The sequence below is a fragment of the Miscanthus floridulus genome, chromosome 9 (genome assembly GCF_019320115.1).
Source record: "Miscanthus floridulus cultivar M001 chromosome 9, ASM1932011v1, whole genome shotgun sequence".
Lineage (NCBI taxonomy): Eukaryota > Viridiplantae > Streptophyta > Magnoliopsida > Poales > Poaceae > Miscanthus > Miscanthus floridulus.
The window spans coordinates 29,116,606-29,125,068 of NC_089588.1; the positions used below are offsets into that span (position 1 = coordinate 29,116,606).

Genomic DNA, 8,463 nt, shown 5'->3' on the forward strand with positions numbered 1-8,463 from the left:
CTAGAGACACTCTGAGTTTGCTCGGCTGCACTTCTTCGCAGCCCTGTGACTGTGGCTGTACTGTAGCGTGAACTAAGTAAAAAGCCGCAGTCGTAAAGGATTTTACGTTGAGGTGTGCATTAAATCTATAAAGGCACCTTAGACATGAGAATTAGTATTGTACTCTCGTATTTATGTAAGACCTTATCTTATGTATGTATATTTGTGTAAGTTTTGAACCTTTTAAATGTGTTGTCGCAATTTGGTTAATTCATAGTCATGTTTTATATCCTTGTTATTGATTTTTTTATTTTACCATATTGCATATGAAAATTTTCACTAAGACTACCTTTATTTCAAATCCTGGGTTCGCCACTGATTCTTAGAGTTGCTCTTGTTACTTATAGAGTTAAATGCACCAGAGGTCCATTAACTTATGAGGAGGTTTCGATTAGGTCCATCAACTTCTAAAGTAAATTTTTTGGTTCATAAACTTTGTCATCGTAAACTAATAGTCCAAAACCAGCCACGTCAGCACCAACATCTGATGTGGCCATGCCACATAGGCAGCTCCTAGGTCAGACCATCATGCCAGCCGGCTTGGGCATGCCGCGGCACTCTGCTCGCGCGTCACGAGAAAAAGGAGGTGCGGGGCGCTCCTGCAGAGCCCTGCTCGGCACATAGCGCAGGCACGCGGGGCGGTACGGAGCAGTGCGGAGTCAACTGCTACTGCTGCAGAGGAAAGACCGGGGCGCACGCGACAGGGCGGAGCCGAGGCGTGGGGTCACGCGGCGCTCGCGCGAAGAACGGAGACGGCGGCGCCTGCTCCCATTCGGTGAGAGAAAGAAGAGAGCTGTCTGAAGAACAGATGAGAAGGGAGCCGCTGCTATCCGTACCGTTGTGCCGTCGATCTCCTCCACGTTGGCATCGTGTGCAGAGATGTGCCAACGTGGAGGAGATCGACGGCACAACGGCACGTATAGCGGTGGCTCCCTGCTCATCTGTTCTTCAGACAGCTCTCTTCTTTCTCTCACCGAACGGGAGCCGGCGCCGCCGTCTCCGTTCTTCGCGCGAGCGCCGCGTGACCCCACGCCTCGGCTCTGCCCTGTCGCGTGCGCCCCGGTCTTTCCTCTGCAGCAGCAGCCGTTGACTCCGCACTGCTCCGTACCGCCCCGCGTGCCTGCGCTCTGTGCCGAGCAGGGCTCTGCAGGAGTGCCCCGCCCCTCCTTTTTCTCGTGATGCACGAGCAGAGTGCCGCGGCATGCCTAGGCCGGCTGGCATGATGGTCTAACCTAGGAGCTGCCTATGTGGCATGGCCACATCAGATGTTGGTGCTGACGTGGCTGGTTTTGGACTATTAGTTTACGACGACAAAGTTTATAGACCTAAAAATTCACTTTGGAAGTTGATGGATCTAACCAAAACCTTCTCATAAGTTAATGGACCTCTGGTGCATTTAACTCTTACTTATATATAGGCTAATAACTTATCATTTCTGAGTAAGGATATCCTGTTATGTGTTAATTGTGTAGCCACAACATGGAATGTAATCAGAGGCAACGATGGAGGAGTGATCAGCTCCAGGTACGGCTGTGGCAAACATGGGGCCCGGGAGGCGTTCCATGCAGAGATATGTGCTTGTTTGCACGCCGTGCAGAGAGCTGCCGACTTTGGGGATTCAGAGAGTGGCCTTGGAAACGAACGCTTCGATGGTGATTCAGGCGATGAACTCATCAGAGTTTGATCGGTGCTCGGCGAGCGGTCTTATATGGGAATTGAAGAACTTTTTGGTCAGCAATTTCACTGCTTATGCTGTAGCTCATAACCCTCGATCTTGTAATATGGTAGCCCACAGTTTAGCTGCCCTTTGGGCGAGTTTGAGTCAGTGTACTGATCCAGTTCTGGACAGTATTCCATTTTGTATTCGGTCGCTTGTAGCCAAAGATTTGGCCTTGGTTTATGAGTAATGGAGATATCTTCCATGTTCAAAAAAACAACATGGAAAGTAATGGAAGATTACTGTCTATTGCTTGTTATTGACTCTTTACTAAATTAATTCTTAACAAGCATATACTTCTCCATTTATGCACATATTATTCATTTAAATTGGTCTCAGATCTGATTTCACTCTATTTTCGTATGAATCCCGGCATTCGAAAAAAATCCATATCTACAACTGTGTATTATCCGCTCCGATCTGAATCCAACAAAGGAAATTGGATTAAGGTACGGGAAAAGCATTGTCCCCTTCGCTTTGATCTGCTTTCATCCCTAGTCTTAGGTTCGGCTATTTAAAATCATTGCTCGGAACAAGTGGTCAAATTATCACAACCGATATTTGAAACAAGGAACCCTTGCTTGCAGCTTTTCTCAGCCTTCTAACAGTTCAAAAGGACACAAGCCCACAACGCATCAGTGTGCATGAATAATCGAAGCAGGCCAGCTTCGGTTACCTCCCACGCCCGGACTTGGGCCATTTCTAATCAATCAAAGCCCACTGGGCCGCAAAATGGAACGTTGGGTGCGTGCGACGAAGTGGTTAGGCGATGCCGTCGCTGGGAGAAGAGCAGCCTCCCTCGCACGTGCTTCACCTCCTTCCCCGTCGACTCGTCCCGACCACGCCCGCGTCTCGTCTCGTCTCACTCCCCCGTCACTCACGCGCGCCTCGTCGTCCTCCGCCGCCGTCGTCCCCGCCGCCGCCGATGCCGCGTAAGGCCTCGTCGACCTCAGGTCCGTGCGTCCATCCCCCTCTCGAAACCCTTTAAACTCTCTACCGCCGGACCTAACGCTTGCCTCCACCTCGGTAACCCTAACTCCCCAGATTCGCGCCTCAAATGGCGCAAGCGGAAGCGCAACCCCGACACGTCCCCGTCCAAGCCCTCCACCTCGGCGGCCGCCGACCACTCCTCCGACTCCGACTCCGCTGACGAGGACGTCGCCGCCGTCCACGGCGCGGCGGGGGCCGGCGACGACGACGAGGCCCCCGCGGCGTCCGAGGACCCCGCCGCGCTTGGCCTCCGCGAGGCCGAGGTGCTGCCCTCGGCCGAGGCCATCTCTGGGTTCCCCGCCGCCAAGCGTCGCGTGGTCAACCGGCCGCATCCGTCCGTCCTCGCGCTGCTCGAGGCCGAGCGATCCGCTTCTTCCGGCGATGTCCCGACCGTGGCACTGCCGGTGCTAGAGAACATCTCGCACGGGCAGCTGCAGGTGCTGTCCGGGGTGCTTCCGGACCACCCGTCCCTTGCGACAGACCCCGACAAGCCGTCCTTGTATGTGTGCACGCCGCCTCCCCTCATGGAGGGGCACGGGGTGCCCAAGCAGTTCCAGGGTCGCCTCCATGTGGTTCCCAAGCACTCAGGTTCGCTCTCTGCGTAAACATGGATCACTGAGCTGTGCTGGAAAAATGCGCAAATTTAAGTAACCTATGCATTTTGCTTTGTAATTTGTAGATTGGTTCTCCCCGGGGACAGTTCATAGGCTGGAAAGGCAGGTAGTGCCACACTTCTTTACAGGCAAGTCTCCAGGGCACACTCCGGAGAAGTATGTCATGTTAAGGAATAAAGTCATTGCCAAATACTTAGAGAACCCAAGCAAGAGGCTTGCTTTTGCTGAGTGCCAGGGGCTTGTTGGGAGCACAGCTGAACTGTATGATCTGAGTAGGATTGTTAGGTTCTTGGACACTTGGGGCATCATCAATTACCTCGCGGCTGGGTCTGTGCACCGTGGCCTGAGGATGGCAACTTCGCTTCTAAGAGAGGAACCTACAGGGGAACTGCAGTTGCTTACAGCGCCATTGAAATCAATCGATGGTTTAATTTTGTTTGACCGGCCAAAATGCAGCCTCCCAGCGGAGGACATTTCTTCTATGGCAGCGTCTTCGTCGAACTCGGAGGCTGTGGATTTTGATGCTGCATTTGCAGACTTGGATGCAAAGATCAGGGAGCGTTTGTCTGAGAGCTCTTGCAGTTATTGCTTACAGCCTTTGCCAAGTTTACATTACCGGTCACGAAAGGAGGTGTGCTTCTTTGTTACATCCATTTTACATGTTTTATGTTAAATGTTTTGTGTAGAGAATCTGTATCTGTATTTTGGAAGTTGCACTTCTGTGTAGAGAATCTGTATCTGTATTTTGGAAGTTGCACTTCCATTTCACTCCTGCTAAAAAATAGGACCTTCCTCCAAGGTTTTGATTCTACATTACAGTAAGCTGCTGAGGTAGTCTTGCTTCACAATTTAGCATGTTATTGCTTAGGTTTTGGTTGAGTGTGGTAGACTAATTAAACCCTAATTATTTCTTGTTTTGGGGTTTTGCCTACTTATTATTATTTTACTCACATTTTTTTTGTCAAACCTTGGATACGCAGCACATGCTGAAAATGTGTATTAACAATTTAATGTTTCTACTAGTTGATTGACTACTGTACTTGGGAAAAGAACATTTAGGGGCTGTTTGGTTGGTGTCTCCAAAAATTATGGCATGGCTTCAGGGCCCTATAAAGCAAACAGACCCTTAGTTACAAATATTATTAAGTGTCCAATTTTGATGTGAGACTATCTGCTTTTGCTGTGCAGTATTACTCTTTGAACTCCATTGGGTTTGTACCCATTTGAATGTATTATTGTGATTCCTCTGTTCTTATTTTGTGCGACAAACGTTAGCAATAACAAGTGTGTTTTAACTGGTTGAGCAGGCAGATATTTTTCTATGTTCTGATTGCTTCCATGATGCGAGATATATTACTGGGCATTCTAGCTTAGATTTCCAGAGAGTCGATGGGGATAATGATGGATCAGAAAATGATAGTGATAAATGGACTGATGAAGAAACATTGTTGCTGTTGGAAGGCATTGAGAAGTACAATGACAACTGGGATGACATTGCAGGTCATGTTGGAACAAAATCAAAGGCACAATGTATTTACCATTTTATTCGGTTGCCAGTGGAAGATGGTTTGTTAGAGAATGTTGAGATACCTAATGCACCCATTCCATTTCGACCACAAAGCAATGGTTATCAACATTCAGATTCCAATGGCAGCACTTCAGGTGTTTTACATCACTAAGTTTCCCTATCAGCTGAATTCATTTTTTGTCCATTTACTTTTTAGCTTTTGGTAATTTGCTCCTGTTGTAAGTTATGGCTTAATATTGATGAGTGTGTTCTTAGGAGCTCCAGTTCAAAATATTCAACAAGGAAATCAGCTTCCATTCATTAATTCTTCTAATCCGGTGATGTCACTGGTGAGTAGCTCCGCCCTTCTTTTTTTTTCTTGTTTGGAGAACCAGTGCGCCATTTATTGAACTGAGAAAAGTGGATTTGCCATTCAAGCTTAAGTGACATAATAGAAGTATAATTTGCTATTCTGGTAGTCAGCAGCACCAATGGTTGCCTGACATTCTCTTTTGACATGACATCTATATTTGCATTTATATTTAAGTTTCACTAAGCATTTTTTTGTTTAAAGTTTTATCAACAGAAAAATTTGGAAATAAAAGCCTAAATTGCTACTTGGAGTAGATGCTCTTTCAATTTAGAACGGTAGTGTAGGTTACATTTTTGGCTTCCTGTAAGACCAGACGTCAGCATCCAGATTTTTTTTATGTTCCTGTTTCCTCTAGGTTGAGTTTGAATATGAAATCATTATTCTTGCCACCACCCTTTCCCTAAACTAGTTCCCCAGGAATTTCCTTGCCATCTTAAGGTCAAACCTGAAAGAGGCTATGTGCTATGCACTTCACTGCTTCACTGCTTCATGACATAACAATGATTTCATATTGTAAGACTGCGTACATAGGGGCATAGGGCTACGCGCTATGCACTTCACTGCTTCATGACATAACAATGAAAAGTCAGGCTTCTGTTCGTTCTGTATGTATGCATGTATGCAGTCTAACGCTTTATAAATATTATAGGTTGCATTTTTGGCCTCTTCAATTGGACCAAGAGTTGCAGCATCATGCGCACATGCAGCATTATCTTTTTTGACTAGAGATGATGATTCCAGGTTAGCCATCTTTATTCTTTACTTTATTATTACTGAATGCTTTAGTTCAGATACATTAGTAAATGCTTTATTACTTCAAAATTCAAATATTCAACATTTACTCATTCGTGAGGCAGAAATTCCCCCGTCATGTCTACTATCCAGACCTTTCATTTGTTTCTAGTTCCTTTTTGCATTATCATGCTAGAGCTGAGTATGACTTATCTTTGCTACACATTGAAGGGTGAGTTCAGAAGGCATGCATGCTGATGGTATGGGCAATGGTACAAATCCAAAATTTCGGAACCATAATGGTATCTGCTTTGTATTTAATACCTGCTACAGTCAATGTTGCTAGCAAAATCCTGATTAGTTCACTCTAGACATGAATGTTAAAAGAATCATTAATTTTCCAAACAGGTGGTTCACCATCCGTTTCTCCAGAAAATGTGAAACATGCTGCCATGTTTGGTCTGTCAGCAGCAGCAATGAAGTCTAAGCTCTTTGCCGATCAAGAGGAACGTGAAGTTCAAAGGCTAGCTGCTACTGTAATAAATCATCAGGTTAGTATGGGTTTCGCCATCTGATTTGCATGCACAGCTGTCTCCATTTGTTGTGACTGAGTCAAGCCGTTGATTTAGGTGTGGTAGATTTCTACTGAACTGGACCATTTGTTGTTGCGTGCTTGGCGCTGGACTTGTTTGAGTCCCTTCACATCTGACTTACCGTTAGATGAAAACTGGTATTAGGTTCTAGAAGTCGGCTAAGACTTTCGGGTCCCTTGATATCTGAGTTGCCTGTTTAATTAAATTAGAAAAGCAGTCTGGCACTCCTGGAACTAAGTTTTGTTTCCTAGCCTAGCTTGATAGTATATAGTATGAGTGAGCTTTTTTGCTGGATCCAAGTCAGAGTAGGGTTAAATTTTCTGGTACCAGCATGGTAGTTGTTTAGATAGACCCTTATTCACACTTACTCTAGTATGTTGTTTGCTGAGGATGGCTTATTGATATTGCAACACTCAATTTGCAGTTAAAGAGATTGGAGTTGAAGCTGAAGCAGTTTGCGGAAGTTGAGACCTTGCTCTTGAAGGAATGTGAGCAAGTAGAAAGGGTTAGACAGAGGATTTCAGCTGAACGAGTCAGGATGAGGTCAGCCCTATTAGGTCCCACCGGAAGCGGTCTACCAGGGGGCAGTAGCACCATGCCATCAAATCCAGCAGGCATGAGCCCCAGACCAGTCGGTGTGCCAGGCTCCATGCCACAGACCAGCATGCCAGCCACATATGCCAACAACATGCAGGGGCATGGGCATCCTCAGATGCCGTTCCTACATCAGCGGCCGCAGATGCTTTCTTTCGGCCCTCGCCTACCACTCTCAGCCATCCAGACTCAACCATCGCCACAGGCATCAAACATCATGTTCAACTCTGGCATGCCCAATTCGATTGCTCCTAACCACCATCAGTTGCTGAGATCATCTTCTGGAAACAATTCTAGTGCAGGATAGGGGAATTGTTCATAAGAATTTTTTTACTCAGCTTAGATTTGTCAGATGTAGCGTTATATCATTTATAAACACATCACTGTAATTCATTTATGTGATGTATGTGTTTGTCATAGAAGTTTTTTTATTAGGTCCTATATTGTCCCCATATTGCTGCGCCCTTGTGTACCTTTGTCACCAGGCCACCTCTTCTTCCCAGTGCAGGGGAGATGCAAAATACTTGCTCCAGTCAAAATAAATTTATACTTTGAACATGATCTTATTTCCTATGTATCCCTGAGTACTTTTTTCATTGAATATATGTATATAACAATTCAATAAGTTTATGGTGTTATTAAGGGTTTTTTTTCAAAAAAAATCTATAAATGGTACTCATTTTTCAAAACTGAAATATTTAATCTACTGTTAATCAGAACTATAAAAGGTTCACTGTAATATTTGCCAACATCGAGTATGTATTCATGGCCATTAAGGATATGTTGAATTATGTAAAATGAGAAAATGACGGCCATTAAAGTGTAAGTTGAATTATGTAAAACGAGAAAACGACACGGAAACATTAACTATCACTGTACAGATGAACTACTATAATTCATGTCAACCTGCACAGCATCAGCAACTTCACTATAACTGTACTGATGAACTAATAATTCATGTCAACCTGCACAGCATCAGCAACTTACCATGAAAAGTACACGATTTAAATTCAAGCTTATCATTAAACTAACTAGTTGAAAACTTATTCAACACAATTTATCAGCTCATCATAAGATGGCAGGGGCACAGATTTGCAAACAAAAACAATTATTATTATTTGGTTTCAGGTTTTCTTCTCCACCTCACAAAAATCGTTCCCAACAACTCTACATCTCCAAACTCTATTTTTTGCGTCAAATCGTCAAACGTGTGGTGTATTTAGTACTCCCTCCATACTAAAAAATAAAGTCATTTTAGACAGCGACATGGTCTCCAAAGTATTACTTTGACTCTTGTTTTTATA

The 8,463-nt window shown here is 45.0% G+C and overlaps 1 protein-coding gene across 2 annotated transcripts; it reads left to right on the forward strand.

Moving 5' to 3' along the window:
• Window positions 1-2,560: 2,560 nt before the first annotated feature.
• LOC136481631 (SWI/SNF complex subunit SWI3C homolog) lies at window positions 2,561-7,611 on the forward strand. Of its 2 annotated transcripts, none has more exons than XM_066478964.1 (9): window positions 2,561-2,709; window positions 2,801-3,334; window positions 3,426-3,991; window positions 4,668-5,022; window positions 5,144-5,217; window positions 5,890-5,981; window positions 6,204-6,274; window positions 6,381-6,523; window positions 6,990-7,611. In XM_066478964.1, exons 1-9 carry the CDS (start codon window positions 2,682-2,684, stop codon window positions 7,464-7,466), a joined length of 2,340 nt encoding a protein of 779 aa, XP_066335061.1. In that variant the 5' UTR covers window positions 2,561-2,681; the 3' UTR covers window positions 7,467-7,611. The 2 variants fall into 2 exon arrangements, with proteins under 2 accessions (XP_066335061.1, XP_066335062.1); XM_066478965.1 differs by having other exon boundaries at window positions 5,153-5,217.
• The last annotated feature ends 852 nt before the right edge of the window (window positions 7,612-8,463 follow it).

Excerpts from the sequence above, each read along its gene's own strand:
- LOC136481631 (XM_066478964.1), top strand. The coding sequence starts at position 2,682 with ATGCCGCGTAAGGCCTCGTCGACCTCAG. Across the intron at positions 3,992-4,667 it reads ATTACCGGTCACGAAAGGAG|GCAGATATTTTTCTATGTTC; the intron begins GTGTGCTTCTTT and ends CTGGTTGAGCAG. Across the intron at positions 5,023-5,143 it reads TTCCAATGGCAGCACTTCAG|GAGCTCCAGTTCAAAATATT; the intron begins GTGTTTTACATC and ends GTGTGTTCTTAG.